Genomic DNA, 14727 nt, shown 5'->3' on the forward strand with positions numbered 1-14727 from the left:
GAAGCTACAGGGTAAAATAGCCTCTTTTCCTTCCTTGGTCTTCAACTTATCATGGTGTTTATTTATTTGCTATTTTTATTCTAAATAAAAGAAAATTTAAATTATTAGCATAAAGTTTTCTCGTTCATCTTTATAATATGCACACATTTAACTTGTAGTAACACAGTATGTAACAGTACATATTTCACTGACCTCTTACACAGTGAAAGCACCTTCTTATGTAGCTCAGAGTCATCTTCTCTGCATTTATCCCACAACCTTAGGGAAGTCCACCTCCATGTGTTAGATTTTAAGCCCAAACCCCTCTCTGTCAGGGAAAAATAGTTGGCATCTAAGACAAAAGAGGCTACTGTGCTCCCAGCCATAAGAACCGAAGGTCGGATATTGCATATCATAGAACCTTTATTATTTTTCCTCTAAATTCTTAGAAACTTACATAACGCCCGTGCTCTAGTTATGACACCATAAACATTTAAAATGCATCTTCATTTATAAATATTTTACATTTGGTCCATAGAACAGATAATTTTTCTAAATAATACTGTAATTTTTTAAAACAGGCTCTGTATATAGTTTGAATATGTATATATTACATATTTTTTTAATATAGAGATAGATTTACTTGATGTTCTGAGAATAAATCCTTATTGCAAAAAAAGCATATATGATAATACAGTATCTCCCCCCCCAACCCTGGGCAAATACTAAAAAAAAAAAAAAGTTACACATATTCACGGATCTCACAGTAGATGTATGAGACTTAATATTGTGCTCTATAAGGTGAGTTTGGATGGAAATCAGTTATGGGATTTCTTGCCAAACATTGCAGTTAGAGGAGTTTACAAACATTAAATATACTGCATTTATCATAGAAAGACTGCCTAGTGTCACATTGAAGACAAAGAGAAGGGAGTCCCCACCTATCCCCTAAGAGAACACACACTTGGACAGTGGGGTGGGACAGGAAGACACAGTGGTGTGGCCTACCACCCTAAATCCTAGGACCTCACAACTGGACGCAACTGGACTGTGGCTTCCCCGAGTGGCATGGGTTGCCTTGGCAACGCGACTATTTTACAGATGGTCTCTGGAAGGCTGCAGACCCTTCAAGCCACATGTGGGGACAGATGTGCATGGTGTGTGTATCTATGTGCATACAGACGTTTAAAAATCTCTACAATGATGTGCTGGGTGCTCTGAGGGTAATATCTTATTGCAAGAACTGGTGTGTGCTGGTCGTTCCTGGATGAGCATGAGAAGAGACTGAAAAACCCACAGTCACAGTATTTACCATAGTTAATAAGGATTAGTCAGGAAACACAGTTTGCGAGCTATCAAGCTAAGGAGCTACGGGGTGAGACTTCTGCTTTGCTACGGGGACCCCTTGTCCTGGCCGATGCAAAAGGCCACCTTGCAGGAGCTCCTAGGATTGCATGATCTGGCTTTGCCACCAATACCACGAAGCTTATTCCTGCAAGGGACACCTTCCATTTCCCGAGGAAGCAAGGTTGGCTTCAGAAGCCCAAGATGGGGTGGGATGTAGGTCAAGGAGGGTACTGGTGCCTCAGTTAGTGGGCTGGGTGGGTCACGGTGCCTCCTGCTGAGGAATCTGGAGAAAGCAGGCAGCGGCTGGAAACAGGGTGGCAGTGTGAGTGACAGTGTAACGGGGGGCTGAGGAGCAGCTGGGTCTGCCTTCCCTTCCCCTCCTTCCTCTGCAGGGACCCCTCCTTTTGTGCTCTGTAAAGTGGGCAGTGAATGAATGCTCCTGTTGGGGATGTCCCCCTTGGTGAAGACCAAGAGAAATCAGATATGCACGGAGCTCTTTTCCAGCACGCAGAGCCCTTCTGGAAGGTGCAGGCAGGCCAGGTCTGATCTGAACCCAGCAGTCATAGAGCTGCCCAGAGGCCTGTCCACTTGGGGACATGAGGAGGGGACACTGCCTGAGGTCTCTGGGGGTATTTTGTCAGCTGCCTCGGGAAGGAGAAGCCCACAACTGAGGAGTCAGAGCTTGGCTGGCGCCTGCCCCATAGTGCAAAGCCCCTGTAGTCCTGTTGTATGAGATGCCCATGTTGTGGGTCCCAAGCAGCATCAGGCAGAACTGGTCTCCTGCAAAGTCCCATGTAACAGTCAGGGTCTGGCAGTAAGAGAACAGTCAGGAAAATGACTAAAAGCCAGGTGTGTGTGGCCTCTCCCAGCCACATTTGCTGGCAGGCTAAATGGGCTACCGTGGCCGAGACAAACGCTAACCAGCCACTTGGTGCTTTGGGGCCCCATGGAAAAGTCACCAGACCCCAGGCACTGGCAGCCGCTGGGTGCTGCTGTCCATGGCAGGGTCTGCCCAGTCCAGCTGTCCCCCCATACCCCTCCGTGAGCTGATGGTGTCGGGATGCGCCACTTGAGGTAGGTGCAGATGGAAGGTGTCCAGTCATCAAGTGGCAGTCACTGGGGCTCAGCCAGGCAGGGGTGACAGCATTGGGTCATAAGCACCCAGGCCTAGATGTAGGCCTCCTTGCTGGCCGAGCCACTGGCCTGGGGCTGCTCTGGGCCGTTCTCCGGGCGGACGATGTCCTCGCTGGGCTGGGTCATGACCTGGATGCGCTGTGGGCACCGTGGGAGGGAGGCATGAGGTTCCCTGCGCTGTCAGCCTCACAGACGTCACGCCTGCCCCTCTCCACCCCATGGATTCACTCCAGCCACGCTGACTTCAGATACACCAGCCACACCCCTGCCCCTGGGCCTGGCATGTGCAGCGTGTTTCAGATGGTTGTGCAACTTTCTGTCTGCATCCCTTGCTCTCTCAGGCCCCGCTTCATTTTCTCCATGAGACAGGACCGTATCCTGTGGGGGAACTGGAATGTACTCTCTTGCCCATCTTGCCTGTTTAAGACTTTGCTAAAGCTTTGGAGCTGGAGTTGGACCATGTTCCATGCTCTGTAAGTAACTCACTGCAAGGGCTGGGAAGCAGCTTTCTACTTGGGCCTCAGTTTCCCCATCTGAGAGAGAAGCAGAGAAGCCAGGCAACTCCAGGGACTGCACAGAACCCAGTGCCACAGATCTCAGAGTGCCCCTCTGTGGCAGGGACAGCTTCAGTGGAACCCTGAGTGGGTAGCTTCCTGCTGGCCTCTAGGGTGGGCTTCTCCATGCCTCTGAAGGATACTTCTGCCTGGGCTTGCCCCATGAGTCCCCACCTGGCACCTGGGACGGTCTTGCCTCACTTTCGAATTAACAAACAGCTGGTGTGCATGAAACACAGATTGAATGGCCCCCATCTGAGATCCTGAACCCCATGCCCCCAGATCTATAAGTTCTGAGTGCTGACATGACACTCCTGTCCTGGTGTGACAGATGGTGAAGCAAAACAAGTTTGCTAAAATACTGGCTAAAACTATCACTAGGCTAAAATTACTCAGTATGTCATCATATGTGTACAAATATTTCCAAATCCCAAATACTTTTGATCCCAAGCATTTGGTTAAGAGAGCTGGCATGGTGGCATGTGCCTGAAATTCAGTACCCAGGAGGCTGAGGCAGAAGGACTGCTGCAAGTTTGAGGCCAGCTTAGGTAATAGTGAGTTCAAGGCCAGTTTGAACTCCATAGCAAGACCCCATCTCAAAAACAAAACAAAACAAAACAAAACAAAAACAAAAACCCAAAGCAAAACACAAAAAGAGAGCCAGGCCTGCACGTCTCCTGAAGGGTAAGAGCATCCTTTCTCTTCAGTAAGCCTCAGAGTGAGATCCAGAGGAAGACTGAACAGGTCTGACCCTGACCTCCATCTGCTCCAGACCCTGGAAGGTCCCTCATAGCCCTTGGGAGAGAGCTCTTGACTTGTTTTCCAAAGCCCTTTGTGATTTTACCTGTCTTACCTTCTTACACTGCCTCCTTCCCCCTCCACTCTGTCCTCTAGTCATATCTGTCTCCCTACAGTTCAGCAAACATCATTTATACCCCAGGACCTTTGCACATACAGTGTGCCCTCCCCTCCTCCTTCTAGGAACATTCCTTCTGTGTCCACCACTACACCTGGTTGACCCTCAGGTGCTCCTTAGAGATTCCCTCTTATGGGAAGCCTACTTGAATCCTCTCAACCCAGCAAGACTAAGGCAGAGCTCCTGTGTCTTTCTCCCCTGCAAGTCCTACTGAAGTACGTGTAACACTCCAGTGCCATGGCTCTTGGTTTGTCATCTCCCCAACTAAGTCTCAAGCACCTCAGGAATGGGGCTGCTTCAGCATGTGGGGCAGGGGACCAGTAGCTCCTCAGGTGGGTGAGAAGGGGCTTACCTGTTTCAGCGAGCCCTTCAGGGTTAGGAACATGTAGGCCATGTAGCCGGGGATGAGGACCATGGAGGACAGAGCCATGAGCCAGCCAACACCCTGGCCCCACTTGGGGAAGACGTAGCTGCCCATGGTGAGGGGTGTCATCTGCACAGCACTGAAAATGAACACGCCCTGGGGAGGGTTGAGGGATGGGTTACCCAGGCTGGGCCGGCTGGGGCCCTTGCCTTCCCCCTGCTCCATGACTGACCCCATCCCTGACACTCAAGGCTCCCCTGGCACAGAGGCACCTTTGTGCATAATAGGACAGGCACCCTCTCCGGGCAGGACACAGGAAAAGCCAGCCTCTCTCAGGTGAGCAGAACAAGGCTGGACATCAGCCCAGCAGTGTGTACCCCAGTGCTGAGTGGCCAACTGACACAGGTTGGCTGAGTCCTTACCCCGCAGTGGCTAAGTGGACCATCAGCACCTGTGTCCCCACTGATGTGAGCCTGATGTCATGGGTTGACAGTGCCGCTCAACAGACGTAGGGAAAGGCACTGCGTAGCAGGAGCTCTGGGGGAGCTGAGGCTCTGGGGGCCTCTTCCCTCTCTTTGCCCCCAAAGCATCCCCCTAGAACCCAGCCGCCTAACCTGTGCTAGCCTCCTTCTTACAGGCACCCCCCATCCGTCCTTACCGCCACAATGATTGGGGTGAAAAAGGACCAGCAGAGCTTCCACCAGATGCAGGGCCTGGAGCCAACCATCTCTTGGATATTGTCATAGAATCGGTTGACACCTGTGACATTTGAACAACAGAATGGGGAGACGTGTGAGCAGTGGGGCTGTGGGTTGTACCCCTTGCTTGTGGAGTGACCGTGAGCAGGTCTCGTCACTCTTCTGAACCCCAGTCTCCTCTCTAGCCTGGCACTGATCCTGTGTGCTGGGAGTATTTCCAGGATCCACACTCAGGCAGTAAATAGGAAAGCGAGTCACTCTAACATAAAGACAGCCGCCAGGGAAGGGGCCATACAAAATACAGTCCCACTCTCAGGGCCCCTCCTGCCCACATCTACCCCAGACCTTCCTTCAGTGGCTTAACTGGATAGGCGTTTCCCTTGTTGGTCTGTTACTGGCATTTGATTGTAAAGAACTGAAAATCCCATAAAAAAATCAAAAACTGCAGGAAGCTTTCAAGTGTCCAGAGGTCAACTGGCACCACTAAGCTCACAGGTGAAGTCACTGGGTAGTCCAGTCTGACAGAGCACAGGGAACAGTGACAAGGGGTGAGGTGCAGGCCTGCCCGGAGGTGACAAAGTACATCATGTCACCTCCAAAACTTTCGATTTGCTCTGGTAACAGAATGTACAGGGCAGGACATCCCTGGGACCAGCTTGCAGGAGGCTTGGGACACGGAAGACACAAAAAGAACACAAAATCAGTGTCCTCTGCAAAGAGTAGACTTATTTATAGCCCAGCTGTTATCAAAAGGGGAACTTCAAAGCTTTAAAAAAGTACAGTAGTTTGGGTTTTCCTTTTCTAGATATAACCAGACTAACCCTCTTATCCCCAAATGTATGAAGCACTGGTCCCATTTTAAGTGAATGCAGTTAACTGTTCTTTTGTCTTCTAAACACAACCTCACCGAATGGTTGTGAGGACCAAGTTAGTGACTGCCTGTGTGTGGGAGGTGATGGGCCTGGTGCTTAAGCTGTGTTTGTGGAATGATGCTGATGAAAGAAAGGAATGAATGAATGAAGGAATGAGGGAGAAGGATGCTGCTCACCATAAAACCAGGAAATGGAGACACACTCAAAGAACACGAGGAACAGTAGGCTCATCCCACTGGCAGAGTAGTAGTCAAAGAGTTTGAAGACGTAAATGCCCCCCTGCAAGAGGAAAGGTGGGTGATCCCAGCACCCAGCACACTCAGCCGGAGTCTGAAGAGGGCAGACTTTACGAGGCTACACTGCAGCAAGAAAGCTCAGGGGCGGCCTAGGGGCCGAGCCCAGGGCTCTGTGAGTATGACCTGGGCTGGACATTCGCTTTATAAGCATTGGGGAGAAAATGCCAAGCCATCTTTGCTTAGAGGTGCCCTTTCCCACTGCAGGGCCCTGGCACCTGCCATGCTCTCTTCCCTGAAGCCTCTTTGCTCGGCTGTCCTTCATCAAAAGTCTCGGCTCAGCTGCCGCACCCTTGGAGAGACCTCCTGACCACCTTGTCGCAGGCAGAGTCCCCCGCAACCTGGGGGCCTTGCTTGATCCCACTGTCCCGGTTTTCTCCTGGCACTTACTCCTGCCGTCATCTAATTTCTGTCCGGGCCCTGGGTGTGCAGGTGCCTAATGAGCCCACCTGGGTGATGTTAGAGAGGCCGATCAGGTAGGACACAATGCAGACGGCGGCGATGAAGAGCTCCCTGCGGTTGCGGAGGAGCCGGGGGTATTCGTCCACCAGCGCAGTGATGAATCCTTCCACCGTGCAGAACTGTGGGGAACAGAGATGGCTGCCAGCAGCAGCGCCAGCCCCACAAGAGCCAGCCCGCAGCCCTGGGATGCTGCCTCGTTCGACCTTTCGCTCAGTGTGGGACCTCAGGAGAGTTCTTTCCCCCAGCCTCAGTTTGCCCTTTAGGAAGTGGGGATGGTGACTGAGGTGCTTCCCAGGGTCTCATTGGGTGGAACATTCTAGAAATCTGGGATTTGCGGTCATTTCATAAGGACCTAGATTGACTTTTGAGGAGCCCCAGGTGGGGGGCCAAGGTGTCAGGGCACTCACCTGGCTGTCAATGCCCAGCATCAGGAGCATGGAGAAGAAGAGGATGGCCCAGAGCGGGGAGATGGGTAGCTGTGTCACGGCCTCTGGGTAAGCCAGGAATGCCAGCCCGGGGCCTGGGGGCAGGTGGGAAGGAAAAGGCTTTGGGAGCTCAGAGTACCCTCTGTGCTCCACCCACTTCCCAGGCTTTGTTTCCTGACATCTTTGGAGGAATTTTAGGAGGGAGGCTGTGGGGTTGGTCCTTGGGTAAGAGGACCGGAGCAAGGCTGTCACCTCGTCCAGACCAGGGCTGCAGTGGCCTGGCCAGTGGGAGGGAAGGTGCCGTGCAAGAAGCAACAGGTAGAGGGCAGGTCCTGGGGACTGTGAGGAGGCAGCGAAGGGGGTGGGGTGAGGCCGAGGCTCCTCTTTAGGCCCTGGACAGTGGGCCTTCCTGTGATGGAGCACCAGGCGGGGCAGGCCAGGGAGCTGCACTGGAGCACGTGGTGGTGGTGTTGAGGACACCCGAGAACCAGGAGCAAGGAGATTGCTACTCCTTGGTCTGGATCTGAAAGCGGGTAGGCTTGGCACCTAGAGAGTCCCTGGGATGTGTCTACTGTGGCAGGGAGCTCAGAACCTCAGCAGAGAGCAGGACAGGGCTCTGAGGGACAGTGGGACAGGGCGTGGCAGCTGAGCCTCCAGGGCCTCATGGGTTACATGGGTCCTCCAGTGGCTGAAGAGGGAGTGGAAAGGCACAGAGTGGGCACAACTCTTGGTGAGAGCACTTTCGGTGCTGGGAGAAAAGCAACAAAATGTGGGGGCCTTGTGTCATGGAGGTGACATGCCCCCGAATCCACAGTCTCTCCTGCTTCAGCACCCCCACACCCCACTGGGAGCAAGTCCCTTCAGGGGGTGCTGACCTGAGGCCGCCACATCAGCGATGGACCTCTTGGTGACATGTGCCATGAAGCCCACAATGGAGAAGATGACGAAGCCCGCGAACATGCTCGTGCAAGAGTTGATGCAGCAGACGATGATGGAGTCCCTAGAGGAAGGGGGTTGGGTCAGGAAGAAGCATGGCCCTGAGGACAGGCAGCCCTGAGGACAGGCGGCCCTGAGGACAACAGGTCCCAGAGCACCAGGAAGGGCAGGGCCAAAAGGATCTGGGACAGGAAGAAATGGGGCCAGCAGGGTGACCTTGAATGGCTGGCTCACAGCAGGGTGACCAAGGCAGAAAAGGAGGCATGAATGAGAAGGCTGGGTTGCGTGGCTGGGGCTGTGGCCATGGGGGTGTGGCAGGGAACCCAGAGGCAGGGCTTTGGGGAGGGGAGGTCTATAAAAAGGGACAGTGTGGACAGTGGGCAAGGTGGGAGGCGTGGGGCAGGAAGGACCAGGCTCTTGCACGCATCCACCTGTAGACGTTGTTGTGGAAAGAGTTGTAGCTCCCGAGAGCGATCAGGGACCCCAGGCCCAGCCCATAGGAGAAGAAGATCTGGGTAGCCGCATCCAGCCACACCTGTAGGCAAGAGGATGGAAGAGGGTCCCACCAGGGGCCACAGCCACAGCCCCATGCCCTTTTCCAGTGCCCAGCAGCCCCGTCTGAGGCTGGGGAGTAGGGCTTGGACCTGGGGCTGCCTTCCGAGAGGGAAGCAGGCGTGCTTACCTCGGAGTCCGACAGCTTGCGGAAGTTGGGCGTAATGTAGAAAAGGATGCCTTCCTTGGCCCCAGGCAGCGTCACGCCCCGGAAGAACAGGATGATAAGCATGATGTAGGGGTAGGTGGCTGAGAAGTACACCACCTGCAGGAAGTGGGCCAGAGTCACCCATCAGCGTGCCCTGCCTCGCCGCGCTGGGCCTCTCTCCCAGGAAGCCTTCCTGAATGCCCATCCGGCGTCCACCCCTGAGGCCCCGCCCCCGCGTCTGAGCCAACCAGCTCAGCAGCTGCTTTTTCCCCTTCCCCTCTCTTCCTCCCAGGTTTTGATTTCTAAATTACCCAAGTGATACGGGGTAGGGGGTGACTTTCAAGTCCATCCTACTGTTGTCTATTTAGATTACTTCTAATTTTATATGAGTGTAAATACTACAGCAAACATCTCCGTATACCTCCTTACCTACAAAATTATTAACCCCCTCCTGGGACCTCTTTTTAACAGTGAATTACTGAGTCAGAAAGGCAACTTCTCTGGGGCTCTGGCCCACGTTACCTAATTGACTTCTAGAACTGGGCTGCACCCAGCAGCAGCATGGCTTCCCTGCAGTGCTGGCAGGGAGTACGGGAACAAGAGAACTATTTTTGTCAAACTGATAATCAAAAGACCAATATTGTATGAAACTTGGCTTCTGCGCACTGTGTGAGGGGCAGTTTGTAAGTGTAGTGGACTTTGTGTCTCTGGCTGTGCTGTAAGCCTCCATTCTGGGTTATTCTCTGGGTTAATACATGCTTTGGAGACAGTGCTAGTTTAACATGGGCTTAGGAAAGGCAGCCACCATCCACTGGCAACACCACTGCCCTTAGAATTGCGGGGGGGCTTCAGCATCATTTGTATGACCTCAGGCTGTGCGGCTTCTGGTCAGTTCAGTATCCTTTCCGGTCCCACTTTCTCGTCTGGGCAGTGGTCACCCTTGCTACTCAGAAAGGCATCCTTCAGGCCAGGGCTGGGGACAGACTCAGCCAGCCTGTGACCCTCAGCTCCTGGGGTGGAGCTTGGGAAGGGCCCACCCATGTGATCTTCTCCAGGGTGACTAGTCAGCCTCTGTGTCCTTGGGCTGGGCATCTGCAGGGAACCTTTATATTCTCATTTCACAGAAAGGGAAACGGAGGAGGGGGGGTGCAGGGACCTCCCTAATCAGGGGTGGATGGCACCTTGGGACAGGAGGACCTTGTTCCTCTGTGGAGCCCTGCTGCCTTCCCCCCTCGGCACACATTCCTACCTTCCCAGTCCAGCCCACACCCTTCCAGATGCAGAAGTACACCAGGATCCAAGCAATGGCCAGGGTGATGGCCAGCGGCCAGCGGATCTGACCTGGCTTGTCCAGCCCGTCCGTCATTTGATGCATATTGCGCCTGGTGGGACAGAGCAGCCATGAGAGTCACAAAGGCTGAGGGGAGATGGAGGGACCAGGGTGCCAGGCACGGACATGGCCACATCCTTCCTGGTTTGTGTGGGGACGATGAGGCCCAGCACAGGGTCACTAGGAAGTGTCAGCAAGTCAGAGAGAGAAGGACTTGCTGTCACCCTGTCACTGTTCCCCTGGATGCCACAGAGCCTGCTGGGGGAGCTGCTGTCCACTGTGCTATGCAGTGAGCAGCTCCCTTCAGGTCTCACAATGAAGCACAGACTCCCCCTGGGGAGCCAGCCCCTGCCTCCCCTCCTCCCCCTCCCTCCTCCCTGTCTCCTAAGCACTCACACCTCCCGTGAGGATGCCAAGATATCCCAGCAGAGTCTCCTGTTCACACAGCCACATCTTTAAGCAGCACATAGTACGTGCTCAGGAAATGTGTGTGGGAGAAACAGTGCTCGAGTGTGTCCAGGAGGGTTATGTGTGGGAGGTGTCAGTGGGCAGAGCCAAACAGCCGGAGTGGGCTTTCATCTGCATGCAAGGACAGAGTGCCGGAGAGCCTGGGTGCCACTTCTTCGGGCTCCTCCTCTCCATGAACTCTGGGACGTCCCAAGCTACTCCTTTGGTTTCACAGAGCTTTGAGCCCTGGGACCTCATTCTGTCACAGGTTCTGTGTTCCCAACCCTCCTCTGATGATGATAGAGTCCACCAATGAGGCCTTTACTGTGAGTCTTGGGGTCCCCAACACAGCACACTAAGGCCTTGGTACCTAACCTGGCATGTCTCCTGCACACCTACATCATTTCTAGGTGGCTCGACTACTGAGCATGATGTCAGAGAACAGCAACAAGGACAGGGCAGGTGTAATTCTTCCCAAATATGTTCAGGGGCGTCCGGAAGCTGTGTCTTCTTCGTGGCCCCTCATCACCCAGCTCGCTCTGGGCAGGAAGAGGCTCTGCCCCGCCCACGCCTCCGCCCCCATTCCTGGTCCCACTGTCCCCTCAGGCACCAGGCTGCCTGCACTCACTCCCAAAACTCCACCACAGCGCTGGTCATGTTGGTGGTGTTGACGATGCTGTAGTTGGAGAAGCAGCGCTCTGTGTTCCAGGGGTTGTCACACTGTTTCCATGGCAGCGTCTGCAAGGACATGGTCACTTGGACACTGCCCTTAGGCCAGCAAACAGGGTCTGAACTGGCTCTGTCCCTGCTCATGGTCCCCTGGGCCTCTTGAATTCTGACCTTTCCTCCCCAATAGCTCTTCGGATCAGAGAAGGCAGCAACCTGCTTGGGGTTCACACAGCCACCAAGTGCTGGGGCTGCAATGTGGACCTCCACCAGCTCAAGCAGAACTGCATGGGCTGGGCTATGTCCCAGCTCTGTGACACTGCACAGTGACATGGTGCTTCTCCTGAGCCAGGTGGAGCCTGGACACTTGATGTGGACTTGCTGCTGAGCGTCTGAACCTCATGGGGTGCAGTTCACTTACCTTTTGTTAGCCTCTCTTTCTCTCTCTCTCTCTCTCTCTCTCTCTCTCTTTCTCTCTCTCTCTCCCTCTCTCTCTCTCTGGGACTGAACGCAGGGCCTCACACATACTAGGCAAATGCTCTGCCACTGAGTTACACCCTTAACCCTTTACATTTTTGTTTTTGAGACAGAGTTACACTAAGTTACCCAGGATGGCCTCAACACTGCAATCCTCCTGCCTCAGCTTCCTGAATAGCTGGGATTAAAGGCTTGAGTCACCACACCCAAATTCGCGTTTCGTTGTATCACATAACATTTATCCTCTTGATCATTTGTAAGCACACTCATCACAGGCAGCCATCAGCATCACGTATCTGCAGCTCTCTGCATTGCACTGTCCCATCCAGCCCTAACTCCCGGCATTTCCTCTCCTGGCCCTCGTCTCACTTCCTGCTTTCCGTGTCACACGAGTGGAGTGTGACAGCATGCATCCCGGGACAGCCCCACCAGCAGAACGGCCTGGGGACGGCAGGGCGGCAGGGGCTGGCGGGGCTCACCGTGGTGAAGGAGTTGTACAGGTAGTAGATGGCCCAAGAGATGATGACAATGTAATAGATGTTCAGCCAGAAGGACAGCACTGCCGCAGCCAGGCCTACACCTGGGACAGAGCACAGCGTCACTACACTGCTTGGTCTGTGGGGAGAGCCACCGTTCAGCCACCATCTACTCAACCCTGGACACAGGCATGGCCAGGGACACTGAGCCTATGAGAGGTGGAGACCAGCCGGGCCACGTGCACCTGGCCAATAGGCTTGGGGGATTGGTGCACCAGGTCCAGCCGGCCGGCAGTGCTCGTGTCTCCCACGAGGCCTCCTGAGTGCGCTCGGGGGCAGAGGAGCTCCCTCAAGTGAGGTGGGCTCACAGATGGGCAGGGTCTGGATCCAGTCCCCCTCTACCCACAACAGCCGCCCCTTTGCTCAGATGTGAGCCTTCGGGAGAGCGGAGGCTGGCTTCACACTGGCCTGGGGGAAGGGCCCTCTGACAAGGGCCGCGCTCTGTACACTTACCCTTGAACATGGGAGCCAGTTTCCACACGCCCAGGCCCCCGATGGACGTGTACTGGCCCAGGGAGCACTCCAGCAGGAAGAGCGGGACTCCCGCAAAGATGAGAGTCAGGAAGTAGGGGATCAGGAAGGCCCCTGGAGGTGACAGGACACAAGCGGTGGCCCCACAGCTTTGAGGAAAGTCCTTTCATTGGCAGAGCGCCAAAATTCCAGGTTTCCCTTGGGGATTCCCTGCCCTGCCTTTGAAGTGTGCCTAAAGCCAACTTGCAGCCCGAGGTGTCTCTCTGCTTAGCACCTGTGCCCCGTGCTTTGCAAAGCAAAGAGATGGACATTCAGCATCAGTGGGAGAGGACAGTTGTCCTTTGGAATTTGTTACGGCTGAGATCTTCCCTATTTTTAAAGCTCGCTGGGTTGAAGGTGCGGCAGCCACCTGATGGGCTTTGGGGAAGTGATCAGATCGACGGCTGCTGGCCCCCGGTGCCAGCGGTAGGAAGTGGGTCAGAGGGTGCAGGCTGGGGCACTAGATCTTCTTCCCTCCTCCACTTCCTGCCTGCTACACCCTTCCACCACGATGTCTACCAGCAGCCTAAATGAACGCCAGATGACCGAGGACTTTTAGTGGGCCAACAGCTACAGTTCCTCCCTCAGTCACTATCCCAGGTATCTTGTGACACTGGCAGAGAGCAGACCAACCCCGGGCTCTTGATAAAGGGGCAAGAAACAAGCAAGAGACCCAGAACCCGTGACGAGCTTTGGAGTCTTTATGGGCTTTTCCCTTAATGTTGCCCCAGACGGTGCTCAAGCAGGACCCAGCTGAGAGGGGCCCGGGCTATCACCTACCACCACCATTCTTCCCGCAGAGGTAAGGGAACCTCCAGACGTTGCCCAGGCCGATGGCGTAGCCCACGCAGGACATGAGGAAGTCGAAGCGGCCCTTCCACGTGTCTCGATCGGGAAGGTCCCCGGCTTTCTTCTGCACCTTGACCACCAGGGTTTTGGGTTTGTCATTGGCCAAGGGGGCCTCACTGACTTCGGTGGAGATCTGCCCGTCGGCTACCTTGCTGCTGTTGGTTGCCATGTCTCGTTTGGATGTGGGTGTCCTGGCAGATGGACATGCGATCTCGGCCCCAGTCCACGTGGACAGCAGCTTTGCAGCTGAAGGTCCCCTGGAGGACAGAGGTGGGACACAGTGAATACCAGGCTGCTAGAGTCCCCTTGCTCCAGCATAAGTGTGCCAAAGTGATCCCTGCATCCTGGTGGCTGCAGTGGGTGTCCTCAGCCCTCTATTCCCAGCTCCACTCCCGAGGAAAGGGGAGGAAGATACGCAGGGAGCAGGAGGGTTTGCTGCATGCAGCCAGCTCTAACTCTGGCCCACTGTGCGCCCCCCCCCCCCGGGACCTGAGGGAAACATGGTGTGTTTGATGATAAGATCCCTATCACTGCCGCCTAGGAGACAATTAGATCTGCTCTTCCTAATGCCATAATAGTAGTGGTCAGGGCAAGCCCGATGGGGACTGTAATTCCAGTCACAGTCCACTTCATCATTTTCAAGCTGTGTTACTTTGAATGGATGTCTTGACCTCTCTGTGCCCATTATCCGTATCTTTTAAGATGAGGGTAATAGCACATCTTTGATTGAGTTGAAGGGAAGCCTGGAGTCTGTACATTTAAGAAGTTACAAAGAGAAAGTGTTTACACTGGAGGCCTGGCCCTAGTTCTCCTCTGGGAAAGGACCACTGTCTTGAATGACCTCTTTGGGCTCCTAGTCAGCCCAAGATGAACCAGTCCTCTGCATCTGTCTTACCTCTTTAGCTCCAGAGGCAGTGTGAGTAGAGGACAGGGTGTGAAACTAGCTCAGAGCAATCGTGAGTTTGAATTTCCTGTCTGACTGTTGCAGCAGAATACTAGTACCAATATTCTTCCTAAGTGCTACTCTTGATAGCTCTGAGCCTCTGTTTTCCCACCTGTAAAATGGGGTAATCCTTTCCTGCTTGTCACACTATAGCAAACCTTAGCTGTGCTGGCTCCTGACCGGCAGCAGGCAGTCCATGAGTGGGCCATCATTACCTGATGGTCTGCTGCGGTTCAGCTCCAGCGAGGTCCCCACAAGCCCTGGGCTGAGCTGCCAAGCCCAGGAGGGA

At 54.2% G+C, this 14727-nt stretch overlaps 1 protein-coding gene across 1 annotated transcript in view; it reads right to left on the reverse strand.

Moving 5' to 3' along the window:
* Positions 1–384: 384 nt before the first annotated feature.
* Slc6a1 (solute carrier family 6 member 1) overlaps positions 385–14727 on the reverse strand; it is a 31530-nt gene continuing 17187 nt past the window's right edge. The window contains exons 2-15 of the mRNA XM_063238010.1: positions 13427–13752; positions 12590–12721; positions 12080–12180; positions 11086–11195; positions 9930–10062; positions 8663–8797; positions 8412–8515; positions 7920–8044; positions 7027–7139; positions 6607–6738; positions 6041–6143; positions 4953–5053; positions 4283–4450; positions 385–2598 (exon numbers count right to left, since the gene is read on the reverse strand). Coding sequence (XP_063094080.1) covers positions 2494–2598; positions 4283–4450; positions 4953–5053; positions 6041–6143; positions 6607–6738; positions 7027–7139; positions 7920–8044; positions 8412–8515; positions 8663–8797; positions 9930–10062; positions 11086–11195; positions 12080–12180; positions 12590–12721; positions 13427–13664 — 1800 coding nt within the window. The 5' untranslated portion in view covers positions 13665–13752 and the 3' untranslated portion in view covers positions 385–2493. The remainder of the gene's footprint in view (positions 2599–4282; positions 4451–4952; positions 5054–6040; positions 6144–6606; positions 6739–7026; positions 7140–7919; positions 8045–8411; positions 8516–8662; positions 8798–9929; positions 10063–11085; positions 11196–12079; positions 12181–12589; positions 12722–13426; positions 13753–14727) is intronic.

The sequence above is a fragment of the Cavia porcellus genome, unplaced genomic scaffold (genome assembly GCF_034190915.1).
Source record: "Cavia porcellus strain 051 isolate PalLab524CR breed Dunkin Hartley unplaced genomic scaffold, mCavPor4.1 scaffold_27, whole genome shotgun sequence".
Lineage (NCBI taxonomy): Eukaryota > Metazoa > Chordata > Mammalia > Rodentia > Caviidae > Cavia > Cavia porcellus.